Raw genomic sequence first — 15,450 nt, forward strand, 5'->3', positions numbered from 1 at the left:
CTCAAGAACATCAAGTGTTCTTGGGCCGTGAACACCCAGCTGGCCGTGAACAGCTTACAGCCTTCAAACTTTGCATCTAACACCCTTATTTGTAAGTTAAACTTGCAAATTAGTTCGATTCCTTATCATTCTTATGATTATATTCATTAATAAGTATACATATATATTATATGAATCATGTTTAGGACTCGTTTTGTTAATGGGACTTCACTTGTGGAGCTAACGTCCTATACCAAATCTTCTATCGAATCACTCAAATAAGGTGAGTTCATACCCCCATATTTTTCCAAGCTTTTTCAATGTTTTTAGGGGGAGAATACAAGTAAAACACAAGAAATTTTGTGTTTTAAAATATAATTTACTTATTATGTTTTTCTTACCATCAATGTGTATTTAAACGTGAAACTTGTTAAAACATGGAAATAAACATATAAACTATAATAGGTATAGTTTATGGATCATATGAACTATTTTACAAAGTCCAGGTTAAAAAATGGAAATAAACTTATAAACTATGATAAATATAGTTTATGGAACAAAGGGATCTTTTTACAAAATTACCAATTATTTATAAAAATGCTTTCGCATTATTACTTGTAAAGTCGTTAATCTAGTTTGTGAGATGCGTCTTCGTGTACTTACTTAAGTACCAGTGGAAGTCCACCTTTATGAACCAGAGTCTCCTGGAGGGAGAGCGTGAGTTTGTGTATAGATCTATATGGGATCGACAATCCCTCACCTCTACTGTTAGCTACAGTTGAACCGGCAGGTCTGCGGGTGACAAACGTCATTAACGATATCGATGTCCGATTCATGTCATATCAATCAGTATGGTCATAAGAACTCACAAGGAGAAAATAATGATATATTTACGTAGTAATATACTTTTCCTAAACTTTCCCAAGGGATATTAACTATATGATTACTCAGTATATACAATAAGGTTAGATAAAATTGAAATCCGATAGACAATGGAATGTGTGACTTCCGCCTCATTTCATGTTCCTTGTTTGGTTGTGGGCTTAGAGCAGATTCACCCATTCAATTGTCTATTCGATCTCGGTTATATACAACTCGTATGTACTAAGTGATCATAGAAGGGTAGTATCGTCGCATCGGATTTTCAGGGTAAACAATTTTTCAACCAGTTTAACTTATCAACAAAACTAGATATCATTAAAGTAAGTATATTAATTATACTTGTGCTTTTCGATCTTGGAACGATTAACACTACAAGTCGGTTTTATAGAAAATGTAGGATTTTCTATGGTAAACATCGTTATTTTAAAGGTAAACAGTTTTCGATAGAACTTTCTGAAAACAATAACAGTTATTACTGAAAACAATGTTTTACAATTGAGTAAATGGAACTAGGAACTTATTTACAAAAGGTTTAATACTTATTATCAAACTAGTATAGCATAAAGGACCTTTAATGGTTAATTCTATAATTCCTTAGTTTATACATCAGAATTATACATAAACAATATCTGATAGGCAGTGGAATGTGTGACTTCCGCCTCATTTCCTGTTCCTTGTTTGGTTGTGGGCTTAGGGCAGATTCACACATTCAACTGTCCGTTCGATATTATGTTATATATAGTTAGTATAAACTAAGTGATTATAGAAGGAACTATTGTGGTTACCATTCTACTAGAGAATCATTAAGGTTAATTATGTGATTACTTGACGAATACATTAGGATTATATATAATAAAGATCCGGTAGACAGTGGAATGTGTGACTTCCGCCTCATTTCCTGTTCCTTGTTTGGTTGTGGGCTTAGGGTAGATTCACACATTCAACTATCTAATCGATTTGTATTGTATATAATTTGTATTCACTAAATGATCACAAAAGGATTAACTACAATCATATTACTTATTAAGAAAATATAGGATTTTCTGGAGGAACATGCGAACTTTTCCAAAGAACAAAGAGTATACTTTTTATAACAAAAATACTTATGAACTCACCAACTTTAATGTTGACACTTTTTCAAACCACTTTTATTCTCAGGATCGTTAGTAGACAGGTATCCCCTCAGGTGTTGTGAAGACGGAGCTTTACGTCTTAACTTTTGTTGTACTTTTAATGTATTTCAAGTAATGTTTTGAACACAATGTAAATATTATATTATCAATACGATGGTTTTTGTTACTTTGATTACTATGATGCATGTGTTGTGATACTTAACATGACGTCCTCTGCCCCCAAACGTTTCCACCGTTCCGTTTTAGGGGTGTGACAGATATCGCCATCTGAGGCAGCGGAACGTCCGACGGCAGTTGTCGGGAGCTGCTCTGGAGTACTGGTTATGTTATTTCTGCCGCAATCGGCGGGACCTATGCCATTAGCAACTGTATTGGGGCCTGTGTTTTATACTCGCGATGATGGTCGTTGTTGAACGTTACCAGTATTTTGAACATGTCTTCTACTGTTGTCCCCGATGTTGTTGGGTGTAGATCCCCTTTTTGCAAAGAACCAGTGTCGTTTATTGGCTGTATCTCTCTTAGGATGAGTCCGGATGGCACAAAATGTTGTGACATGTTCATCAGGGGTATGGATGCCGAAAGATGGATCTGCCTTTAGAGTTTTCCTGAGAACACAACACAAAGAAGAATCGTTAAAGGACGTCCGAGTGTTCTCCCGGGACGTCGCTCCGACGATCAAGTTAGTTTTCTGAGATGGGTAATTTTAGGGTAAAGTTTGCGAGAGAGAAGATGGATCCCTTCCTTGAGGCAGAAGAGATCCTTAAATACCTGCCTCTAACGGATCATGGGGACCTCGTCCAATCAGCGTGAAATGTGGCCTCCTGTGATTGGGAGGATCACGCTCACGATGGCTAACTGCCTGGTGACGCCAGTTCTGGGCATCACCTTAGCTTTCTGTCACGTCCTGATTGGTCGTGAGTGAATGAGAAGATTGCGGGGAATATTCATCCCTCGTGGAGGGAAACGAACTGCCGCTCTGGTATTAGACTGCCTTGGCCAAGACCGGGCCTTGGCCAAAGTCCTGACGAGATAACGTCTCGTTTATGATGTCTGTTACATTTAACAGGACCATTTATGGTAACTTTAACAGTATTATGTTATAGCTGCTCATGAACTTTCATGTTGATTTCTAAAACTGACTTTTGGATCTTGTAAAGGCTTTGTTTGTGTATATTTCGGAGTCCTCATATTTTTGATTTGGCAGGTTTTCCTTTTTTAAAATGTGGCAAGGGAACAATCTGAAATTCATATGATTGGCATTTAGGAATCTTTACTGATGGGGTAAATGTGGATTTATAGGGCGCATTAGTAGATATCTAAGAAGCACATCTACAAGCTCCACATGTTGATGCTTAGTCGTTGCTTTGTATGACATCCCTCTCCTGGTATATGTTTTTATTATTTTTATTTCCTATTTAAGAATGATATGTGAGGTTCTAAGATATGGTGAGCTATGAATCTTTTGAAATGTTTGTATGCTATCTGATTTTTTTTATTTTTTATTTTTATTTTCTTGGTGTTTCTTCTTCAAAGGCTGATTGGAGGCTACACCATCTTCATGGGTCTTGAAAAATTCGAGAACGATGCAGTATTCTGCCCCGTTTTTGTTGTCCAATGTTTTTTCATTCTTTGTATTTTCCTTTTGCGTGCTTTGTTCAACATTATACTCCTGCAACTGTTTGATTTTCTTTTGGGTTTTGGTTTCCCTACTTTGATTTAGTTGTGATTTACTATTGTGGTCGCATAGATTTTATTTTTTATGGTCCTTTGATGTTTGCTTCCCTTTAAAGACCGTGGTTTCTGTTTTTAGCTTTACAAGCCACACATGTCATGTCTGGTAGATGAGAGAGAATGCCCTGAGGAAGAATTTCAAGTCTTATGGAGCTTGGGATCATGTAGTCTAAATGGACCTCTTTTGTTATACCTTTATCGGTTTCATAGCAGGCTTCAAGTGTGTAAAAATAAAATTTGCAGTTGTTTCCTATAGTAATGATTTCTAAATGACCAATGTCATAAAATTTATTGTTCATTCCATTCTAATTTCATGATTTAAGCTTATTAGATATAACTTCTAACATGATCATCCTCTGTTCTTGGTGTCTTTAGGAGAGAACATCATAATTGACCATCTACATGAAATATATAAAGGAATGATGCTAAAGCAGCAACCATAACTGAAGATGCCCATTGGTTTGTCAGTTAAGAGTGTTCTTGATTTTAGAATTGAAACGGATTGGTGGTCATCACAACTTGGCAGACATTACAGTGAGAGGCAAGGAACCAAAATGATATGGTATATATAATACAATTAAATGAAATTGCGAATTGTAGTATTTATTTTTTGTTTTTGGTTTTTAGGTAAAGGAGGTGGTTTAGAAGCTAAAAGATGAAATGCAAGTCTGCCATTTGCTTTTCTATATCCTACCAAAATGACTAAAATGAAAGAGTTGATCCTTTTAATTTTTATAATTGTAAAAAAAAAACTATCTGTGTTTGGTAGAGTGGAATGCAATTTGACAACCAAATGAATAATGTTTGCCATCATCCTGTAACAACCACCTTTGTTTTTGTTTAATAAGCACACTAGGATGGAAATATGACCATGTTCCCTCTTAAAGTTGGAGCATGTTACCAAGCACAAAATCCCATGTCATGATTTTCTTCAACCTTGCGAACAGGTAATATATGTGTTATAATAGGAGTACCTTACAAATTTCAATTGGGTTTGTTCATTCAATTTTTTGATTGTCTTAATTTGGCAACAAACCCAAGAAGTTTTAACACAAACACAAATCCAAACCCTCCAACCCATGCAAAGCATGGGAAACTTTTCTAGTTTTAATCAAATAATTTGAAATAATCTTAATAATTTATTTGTTTATAAGCTTAATATTGGTAATTATGCCTCTATATATTATTTTCAAAATATGGGATTTCATCATATCACAATTTATTATTAACATTCATATTATTAACAATCCAATTTGATTGTTAAGACGTTAATGGGGATTTTCTCAACTTATTTATGTAGATTTTCGTAAATTAGAGCAAAATAATGAAACTTTAATGAAGATTTTTCCCAGCTTATTCTAGGCGTCTACATCAGTAATGAAATTGGTAAACTGTGAGAAAAATACAAAATCGTCATTAGTAAACAACTTTTAGTTTCAGACTTATTCATAAATTTAAGTAAAATAATGTCACTTTAAGATTTCCTTTATATATATATATATATATATATATATATATATATATATATATATATATATATATAGGTTCAAATGTTTCTAGCAAATAGTGTGTGCCTAAATGCACAAATGAGAATTCAGGAATAATAAATCATTAAATAAATTAAAAAAGGGTATAATGGTAAACTTACTATATCTAATTATGGTAAAAAAATAATTCAATTAATCTCTCCTTAATTATCTCCTTAATTAGTTTAACCCTACAAAGCCAACATCCCTAACCTTAAAGAGTACGACGGATTCCTCAAATCAGTGATACCTCCGTTCCTCCTTTCCACCAGAAATCGATCCTTACATCCGAGAACCACAGTTAGCCTATTATCCGCCATCATGACAGCAATTTCTAGATCCTCTATTCGACTACTCTTCTTCCTCATCTTCATGTTCGTCGGCCTCTTGCTTTCCATACGCTTGCTAGACGCTAACGGAAAGGTCCTGGATTTGGATCCCATGTTTGACTGCGTTGAGTGACCAGTCATCTTGAAGAAGTACTATTGTGGCCCTAATGCAGTTGCTCGATTGTGCGCCCCAATCTACCAGGTATTTAATACTTTCCCTCTTCGAATATGAATATCTGAATATTGATATGCTCTTGTACTAATCATAACATGTTTTTTTAGTTGTATCTCCAGTTCCCGACCACCAAGAAACTGAATTGGTAATACTCTCACTAATTTTTTTTGAAGAAACTGAAGAAGCACACCATGTGTTCGATAAAATGCATAGTTGAAATCTCGGTTTTTTTTAATGCATCTTGATGTCGATCATTCTGCTAGAATGGAATTAGGTAATGGTGTTCAAGGCATCTTTATTTTTAAATATATTTGATGTTGGTGCATTTAGTTGTTCATTTCATTAGTAATATTCTACAAAGCGTGATGATTTTGTGTGTGCCCTGAAGGTGTTTGACGAAATGTCTAGTACAAATCTGTTAGAATTCATCAATACCCACCATGTGTTTGATGTAGTTACTGAACCAGGAGTACAACAAATTATCTCTATTAATGTTATTATTTGTGTATTATAATGTTATTACTTAGTGATCAACTAACTGAAATATTAGAATAGCTATCTTACATCATCATCGGGTGTTATTCTCATCTTTAACTGTTTCATTCTTTAAGAATATTTTGCATCTAATGTATTTTTCTATTTGAATAATGTGTAAAGAGTATTATATTCTTGCAGAATCACATAGGAATGATTATGCCAGAATTGTAGTTCTAGTATAATCACATAAGAATGATTATGGTAACATCACACAAGAATGATTTTTCTAGGGTTTTATTGCAACTGGATTAATCTTTTATCATGATTTCTGCCATAATTTATAGTTTTATTCTTTTAGAATGCACAAAATTTAGAATGCTCATGGTGAATTTATAAAATGTTACTCTTACATATTCGATTTCATGGCAGTTATTCTCATCGAATACTCGATTTGAAGGAAGTTATTCTCAAAGAATGTGTGAAAGGAACCTGATGATCAAGTGTTGGAAGGTTGGATGATGGCATGTGGGATGAAGATGAACAATGGTCAATGATCTTCACAAAAGAAAGCATTGACATAATAATTTACAATATAATGATACGACTATATATTATAGTATATATTCTGGTAGAATATTTGGTTAGAATAATATACCAATTGTGTTTGTTTTGTTATTAATGAGTGTTTCATTATGATAGAATAATATATTAAGATTTTTATTTTTTAAGAATGTGACGACAAAAATTTAACTTGTATCAAAAAATTTGTTATTCTTAGAAAGTTCATTCAATAAAAAAATGTTGTTATTTCGTTTGAAGAATGATATGATCTGATATTCATTCTATAAGAATATGTATTCTGTCATTCAATCAACACATGTATTCTATAAGAATATGTATTCTGACATTCTCATAGAATATAACCTTCTAAAAAAATGTCATTCTGACACAATAAATTCGGTCATTATAAAAATATGTTGGAATTAATATTGAATAAGATTTTCAGATTTTTAAAATTAGGAGATCTAATTATCCCTAAATTTCCGAAAATTTCCTTTTTTAAATATAGCTAATTGTCCAGAATACCCTTATGGTGAAATTTGTGTAATTAAATTGATTATTTTTAATTAGTTAATAAATATAGAACCCTTACTTAAATTATCCCAAATGATTGGCTCAGAATCAATTTCATAGGCACACAATACTTAGAACAAAATAACCTAACTATATATATATATATATATATATATATATATATATATATATATATATATATATATATATATATATATTTCATTTATTCAAATCAGACGCATGTGAATCACTAGTTTGGGACTTATTTATAAAGAGTAAATTACACGAATGGTCCCTATGGTTTGGGATAATTTGCACGTTTGGTCCCTAACTTATTTTTTAACTCGGAAGGTCCCTACTGTTTGTTTTTGTTACGCACTTAGTCCCTACTGTTCGTTTTTGTTACGCGCTTGGTCCCTGTCTTACCTAAAGAACTATTATTTAAATGTGAAAAAATGGTGGGGTAGGTAGGATAAGGTGAAATGAGTGAGGTTGTGGTGTATTTATTTAAATAAATTAAAATTTTAAAGGAAAAATAGTCTTTTTAGGTAAGACAAAGACCAAACGCGTAACAAAAACAAACAATAGGGACCTTTCGAGTTAAAAAAATAAGTTAGGGACCAAATGCGCAAATTACCCTAAACCATAGGGACCATTCGTGTAATTTGCTCATTTATAAATTTAGTTTGAGACTTATTCATTAATTTAGGTAAAATAACGTCAATTTAAGATTTCTTTTATAAAAATAACTTTTTTATTGATTTATCTAAACTGGACACATGTAGGGATGAACGGGTCGGACTCGGACCGAACCGGCCTAAAGACAAAAAACTTGAAGACCGAAAATTGTGAATTTCCTTACCCAAAGAGCAGACCGGTTTGGGGTGTATCAGGTCCGGTTCCGTGTACGAAACCGGGTTTCAAGTTTTGGACCGAACTAGACTTTGACAATGTTGTTTTGAACCAAAAAACTGTACTATTTATTAAAAAAACTGCATTTAACAGGTTTTAATTAAGAAATAACACTTTTAATAAAAAAAAAAATACACTTAACGGCTTTTATTTGTAAAAAACAACAAACAACTCCTTTTATAAAAAAAATTGTACTATTTATTAAAAAAAGCTGCTTTTTTTTAACAAAAAACAATACTTTTAATAAAAAAACACTTTTAATAAAAAGCTGCATCTTTTTATATAAAAAACAACATTTTTTTTAATAAAAAATTGCACTTTTTTAGAGAGTAAGAAGATTTGTAACCTATTGTATAACAGTGGAATGCGAGAGAATAAACAAAAAAAAAGGAAATTAAATATCCTTCTACTTTTGTTTCTATAAATATTTCTATTCAATTAAATGATGACATGTGTCATATTAGTGTATTAAAATATTATTAAATAAATATTAAATGTTACACATGTTACTATTTCATTTGGTATGAGGATTTGTAGGAACAAAAAATAAGAACATATTTAATTTCTTAAAAAAAAACAACAACAATGCACGTCGACTAAGGAAGCGTTTTTTTTTTAAACTCATTATATGTATGTCGCTCAAAAAAAAAAAAACTTTCGGTTTTCTAGTCCGGTCGTGATTAAAAACCTTATTCTGGTCCGTCCAAACCCATAGTCCAGTTATCTTAGGGGGTGTTTGGATAGGGAAAATATAGGCTGTTTATTGCTTATTGCTTAATCCCACCGCAATAAGCAAATTTAAGTGTTTAGATAGGAGTCTTTAAAAATCAGCTTATTGCGGTAGGAATAAGCCAAATAAGCTGATTTTAATAAGCAAGAGGATGAATGCTTATTGCTTATTGGTCATTTTACTCGTATAAGCTGTTTTGTTTGCCAAACACTTACATACTTATTGGTTATTGCTTATTCCCACCGCTAATCCAAACACAAGTGCTTATTCTCACCACAATAAGCAAATAAACAATAACCTAATAAGCCAAAAACTATTTATCCAGACATCCCCTTAATAAATAAAACCTAAAAACCGGTCTACTTATAAGAATATCCGGTTTTTTTCTGGGGTCGCTCATCGCTAGACACATGTGAATCACTAGTCAACCCCTTCTACATTATTAAACTCCGGCGACGAGTCGCAGCCCTGGCCCGGTCAATACCCAGCCGGGCCTTTTTTTTGTTCGGACGAATTCCAGTTATAGGAATTCTCTGCAAGGCTTTGCTAGCTGATTCATGGAAGAAATAATCAATTCATCGTCAAAACTTACTTCAACATGCATCTATATTTCAGCAACTTCCGTAAATACGAAGAACCGGAAATCAAATCCCCAGTCAAAGGGGTTTTTGTCTTCATTTATGATAGTCTAGCCGGTGAGAATGATGGGAGGAGAGAGAGGAATTGAATATGAATCTAAGCTTTGAATTCACACTACCATACGTTAAGTACGATGCACACAATTTCAACTACTTTGTCTGTAATTTTTAATTTATTTGATAGCTGCATCACCACATGTATGGTAGTAGGCAGCTGTACGCAGTCTGTGCCTTACGTTTTCTCCTTTTTACACTTTTCCTTGTATAATATATATAGGAGCTATGTTTAATACTGTTTCTTTTGGACTTTGAGCATCTATCATTGTAGATGCCCTTATAGGACCGATCATTTCTAGAAGATCATTCCTCATTCCGCGTTTATTTATATCAAATTTTCCGATCAGGGTTTGCTGTATTTTTTTCCATCCACGAACTTCTATTGATTTCAGGTGCCTTTGTTTACATTTTTTTTTGTTTCAGATGCATTTTCATGGTTTGTTTCAAAACAAGAGAGATATTGAAATGAAACTGCTATTTTTAGGGATTGGGGAATTCAGGAATTGCTTTTAGTTTAGATGAGTAAGCCAGAGGATTTATAGGAAGAATTATATTTTGAGCATCACAAATTTAGGAATTTGGATTTCATTTTTCGTCAGTAGCGTAAATTCTTCAATAATTTAGCATCGGATTTGCAGCAATTTTTTCTGGTTCTTGAAGAAGATTCTGATAGAATCCTAATTACTGGTTTATTGGAAATTTACTATCCAGTTAATGTGTATTTCTTGTCTTCCGAACCAAAGTAAATAATTCTCATTTTAGTCCTAAAACCACATCACCGAATGGACATTTTAGGGCTATTTTTGTCCCTCTTTTTTGAATGGGACAAAATTTAGTTCATGTCCCACCTTCCAGATTTTCTATTAGTACAACCTTTTTTTTTGTCATGGTTGCTTAAAAAGCACCTTAAAGTGCTTACTTTAATGAATCAGTACTTGTACAACAGGGTTGAAATATAGTAGTGTTTCTACAATGTCTAGTTTGGAGGAGCCTCTTGGTATGGACAAATTGCCAAGCCTAAGCACCATTGATCTTTTCCATAGACTCTCATCCAACGGCTGTAGCACAAGTGGAGGGGACACTGGAATGGGAAATTGCTGGATTGAGGGAAATACTTCCACCTCATCAAATAGTGATGAGTATGTGTCTTTTTCTAACTCTTTACTTTTTGTATCACATCTATGTTTTTTTTAATTGTTGCATACATGAAACTGAAAAGCAGCGTGTTTGATCTAAAGAGAAAGTTTACTTATTGTAAATATTCTCAGGGATGATTTTGATTATGAGAAAGGAGAATTCATTTCGAGACATAAAGCAAGAGATATGTCTCAAAGCCAAGGGAGGAACCATGTAGGATATGAACATTTAGCATACTTTCAGCATAATGATGTAGGCCTACAGTACATAACAAATCAGGTGAAAACCAATGAACATAAGCTTTTAAGGTCAAATGTAGTTATTTATCTTCAAAAGTCAATAAATTCTTCAAATTTGCATGGAATTGCGATAACCCATCATGCTCTTTAGCTAATCTTTAAATAAAAGTTTGTTGGTGTTACATTTTATGCAAGTAATCCATGCCAATTTTAACTTTTTAAAGGTACAATTGACCTCAAATGGGAATAATTAATAATATATTCTGCTTGTTTTTTTTTTTTTTTTAAAAGATTTTCAAAGGCATACCAAAGTATGTGAAGATAGTGGAAGTTGGTGCAAGGGATGGACTACAAAATGAAAAGAATATGGTTCCTACATCTGTTAAAATAGAACTAATTCAGAGGCTTGTTTCTACTGGATTATCTGTTGTTGAAGCCACAAGTTTCGTTTCCCCAAAATGGGTACCTCAGGTATCTTTTCTCTCACTAGGATTTATGCTGGACAAGCTTTCTAAAGCTATTTTTAATGACGGAACATGGGGAGGGCATTTACGTCTTTTGCACAGACGAGAGATCTGTGTTCCACCTTTTTGTGTGAGACAAAACGTTGCAATTTTTGTCCCATTGACGAACTTGTATAATGTATCATCATTTTTTATCTATTTCTTGTGCGTTTTAATTTCAATCTTACATGTTTATTACTGTTTATATGTGATTATTGTTTTTTGATGAAGCTGGCAGATGCAAAGCATGTTATTGAAGCATTTACAAACATTGATTCTGTGAGATTGCCTGCATTGGTTCCTAATATGAAGGTAAGTAATATTCCTCCAAAACTGTACAAATACAATAAATAATTGTGTTTGCACTTTGCATAGGTAAACTCATAAACATGTATTTTTGTTTCAACTAGGGTTTTGAAGCTGCCATTGCAGCTGGAGCAAAGGAAATAGCTGTTTTTGCATCAGCATCCGAGTCATTCTCAAAGTCAAACATTAATTGCACTATTCAACAAAGTCTTGCTCGTTATCGTGCTGTTGTATCTGCTGCTACAAAGCTCTCTATTCCTGTTCGTGGGTATGCTCTTAATTCCTTATGGTTGTGTTAAATTGTTAATGAGAATGAGAAGGGCATTTGCGTCTTTTTCACACACGAGATATCAAGAGTCTTTATACCATCTTGTTCCACCTTTGTATATGTCGTCCAGTTCCAATGCATGTCAAACGCAGTACAACCTGTTTTGTCCTGTCCTATGTAACAAATGGGGCCTACTAAAGTACTTTCCTATTTATTTAAAACTGAAAAGAAAAGTTGTATTTATTTACATAACAAGTTATTTGTTGTAATGCAGATATGTGTCATGTGTGATTGGATGCCCGGTTGATGGAATGACACCTCCATCAAAAGTTGCATACGTGGCAAAAGAACTTCATGACATGGGTTGTTATGAAATATCACTTGGGGATACTATTGGGATTGGGACACCAGGTAAATTATCTCAATCCTATTTATTTTCATAATTTAATTTTTTTTTTTTATAATTGATGTATAATTTTTGTGTAGGCACGGTAATTCCAATGCTTGGAGCAGTGATGGCAGTTGTTCCTGTTGAAAAGCTTGCGGTTCATTTCCATGACACATATGGCCAATCTCTTCCAAATATTTTAGTGTCCCTCCAGGTAAAGTTAAAACTTAAAACCCAAATTAGATTATAGTAAAAGCAAAAAGGTTAAAAATGACTAATGAACTATTCCATATGTCCACCTTTAGTCACTCGACTTATTTTGTCAACTTTTAGGTAATGAATTTTCAAAAATCCTCTCACTTTAGTCCCTTTAATAGGCTATAGCCCTTAACCTGCTTAGGTAGCCTTTGTGACTTTTTAAATGGAAGGGGTAGCAGTTTGGATTTATTGCTTTTTGTCTTAATGCTGATTAAACAGATTTAAAAATGAGATGATTTTGGTCGTTTTTAAGCTTTTCTCTAAATATTTATAATATATATATATATATATATATATATATATATATATATATATATATATATATATATATATTAATTTTCATCAATCTTTCATCCCTTGCACCCCTGTTCTCGAGTTTAAAATTAAGGGGAAGGAAAGGAAAAAGAAGGAAAGGAAATCGAGGGGAACTTTCCTTCTTAATCATCTCATTTTTTAGAGGATAAATTTTGAAGGAAAAAAGGCTCTACTTTCCTTCCATTTTCTTCAATTTGTTTTCATTTCCCTCCTTAAATGAAACCTCACACTTCATTCTCTTTCTTTTCCTTAATTACCCTCTTTAAAAAACTCAATAACACAACTTTTCTCTCTTTTCCTTCCCGTTCCTTCTTTAAGGAACTCGAGAACAGGGGGTTGACCAATGTGAGGTTTGACCAGACTCTTTGTTTTATAAAATTACCAGGCGAATATTGGCACATTGTGCAAAATAAAATTAAATAGTTAGAAATTTGGCAAGTACATGTTGAAAATAATTATCTTATTGATATTAACTATGAAATTTTAATTTGTTACACTAATTTGATATAAATTTTTTTAATTATTTTGAGCCTTATCATAACATCTGTTAAAATCATATAATTGAATGGCGTGTAGCGGGTACATGGAAATAAAACTAAATATGGTTGTCAATATAGTGTTATTTTTGACGTTATTTGACATTTGGTTTTTAATTTGTAAGGTAACGTAATGTAATTTATAGTTTTATATTATTTTTAACTATTCTTATTGTTAATGAAATAAAAAACCATTTATATGGAAATTTTAATTATCATAAAAAAATAATTTTGGATATTTTTTAGTTAATTTAACATGTCAAAATAGGTTTTACATTTGAAATATTTAAACATTTTAAACTTAAAAAAAATGAATATGTTTTTTACGTTTATTTGATATTTTGATTATATTTTGAAGTTAACATTATATTTAGATCAACATTTTAAGTATATTATTCATAAATTATTAAAATCACCCATCATTATGATAATATTTCACATTAATAACATATTTAAGTTAATAAATTAGATATTTTAAGTTGAAATTTAAAGAGTTTGAATTTTCAAATGCATATAGTATATATAATAAATAATAGATACAATAAAATTATAAAAGAACATCAAAGTTAGTTTTTTTTCTAACTTATATGATTATAAGTTAACAAACATATAAGTTAACTTTAACTTTAAACTTTATAAATGCTGGATAGTTTATCATATGCTAAATTCTAACAGAATAATACCTAATTTTTTACACAATCTCCACACTACATATTTGTCTTTTCATATAATGCAATCTATTAGATAGAATTATGAAGGTAACAAATAACAGATATGAGCACTAGTCAAATCAAAGACTCTAACCGACATGGGTTTTGTTTCTTTTTGTACTTTACGGACTAATAATACATTAAGCATGTCTTAACGGGTTAAGTGAGAAGACATCACTTCACTCATTCAGACACTTCATTCATTCGGTCCAAAAAAAAGAAAAAGTCTTTATGCATACAACACTTATTCCATACAAACATCTTTCTTATAAATTGTAATTGTTGTTAACAGATGGGAATAAGCACAATAGATTCATCCATCGCAGGATTAGGAGGGTGCCCATATGCCAAGGGTGCTTCGGGAAATGTGGCTACTGAGGATGTGGTTTACATGCTTGATGGCCTTGGTATCAAAACCAATGTTGATCTGCGTAAGCTTTTGCAAACGGGCGACTTTATCTGTAAACATTTAGGACGCCCATCAGGGTCGAAAGCTGCGCTCGCATTTAGCCATAAGAATTAAAAATGCAAATATTCATTAATTGTATACAAACAATTACATTTTCTCTAATATATATAGGCTAATATATATGCCATAGTTAAAATGATTGAGATATCGTTGTTAACTATGATATGTGATTAGTATTTGTTGTGTACCTGTGTGAGTTCTATGATTTACCTTTTTATAAAACTAGTGAGATGGTCTCCACGTTGCAACAGATTCATAATCATATACTTAAGACGCCATTTTTTGGAAATACAACGACCATTTATGTAATATTTAAGTTAAATAGGGACCATTTTCTTAAGTTTCTGAAACGTGGGGACCATTTTTGTAATTTTTTGAAAGAGGGACAGTTTTTGTAAATTTGTTATTAGGCATCGACCATTTCTGTAAATTATCTCTTAGGCCGTGACTATTTTTCTAGGAGAGGTGATATTTTTATATGTGTTTTTATTCATCTACTTAAATAAGATGTTAGTGACTTTTATCTCCTGATCATGATTAGAGAGGTGCTATTTCTATGTGTTTTTTATTCATCCACTTAAATAAGATGTTAGTGACTTTTATATCCTTATCATATTCTCTTTCTTCAGTTAAAATGAAAGATATAAGAGTTAAAACATCTTATTTTTTAGTAGATGA

At 32.3% G+C, this 15,450-nt stretch overlaps 1 protein-coding gene across 5 annotated transcripts; it reads left to right on the forward strand.

Moving 5' to 3' along the window:
* Positions 1-9,350: 9,350 nt before the first annotated feature.
* Positions 9,351-14,959, forward strand: LOC145159323 (hydroxymethylglutaryl-CoA lyase, mitochondrial-like). 5 transcript variants are annotated; one of them, XM_079078267.1, is made up of 10 exons: positions 9,351-9,715; positions 9,915-10,035; positions 10,590-10,782; positions 10,912-11,059; positions 11,311-11,490; positions 11,754-11,834; positions 11,933-12,096; positions 12,371-12,507; positions 12,583-12,698; positions 14,596-14,959. In XM_079078267.1, the coding sequence occupies exons 3-10, from the start codon at positions 10,616-10,618 to the stop codon at positions 14,824-14,826; spliced, it is 1,224 nt and encodes a 407-aa protein (XP_078934393.1). In that variant the 5' UTR covers positions 9,351-9,715; positions 9,915-10,035; positions 10,590-10,615; the 3' UTR covers positions 14,827-14,959. The 5 variants fall into 5 exon arrangements, with proteins under 5 accessions (XP_078934393.1, XP_078934392.1, XP_078934390.1 ...); XM_079078266.1 differs by lacking the exon at positions 9,915-10,035; XM_079078264.1 differs by lacking the exon at positions 9,915-10,035 and having other exon boundaries at positions 9,351-9,643.
* The last annotated feature ends 491 nt before the right edge of the window (positions 14,960-15,450 follow it).

The sequence above is a fragment of the Lactuca virosa genome, chromosome 2 (genome assembly GCF_052849685.1).
Source record: "Lactuca virosa cultivar CGN04683 chromosome 2, Lactuca_virosa_CGN04683_v6, whole genome shotgun sequence".
Lineage (NCBI taxonomy): Eukaryota > Viridiplantae > Streptophyta > Magnoliopsida > Asterales > Asteraceae > Lactuca > Lactuca virosa.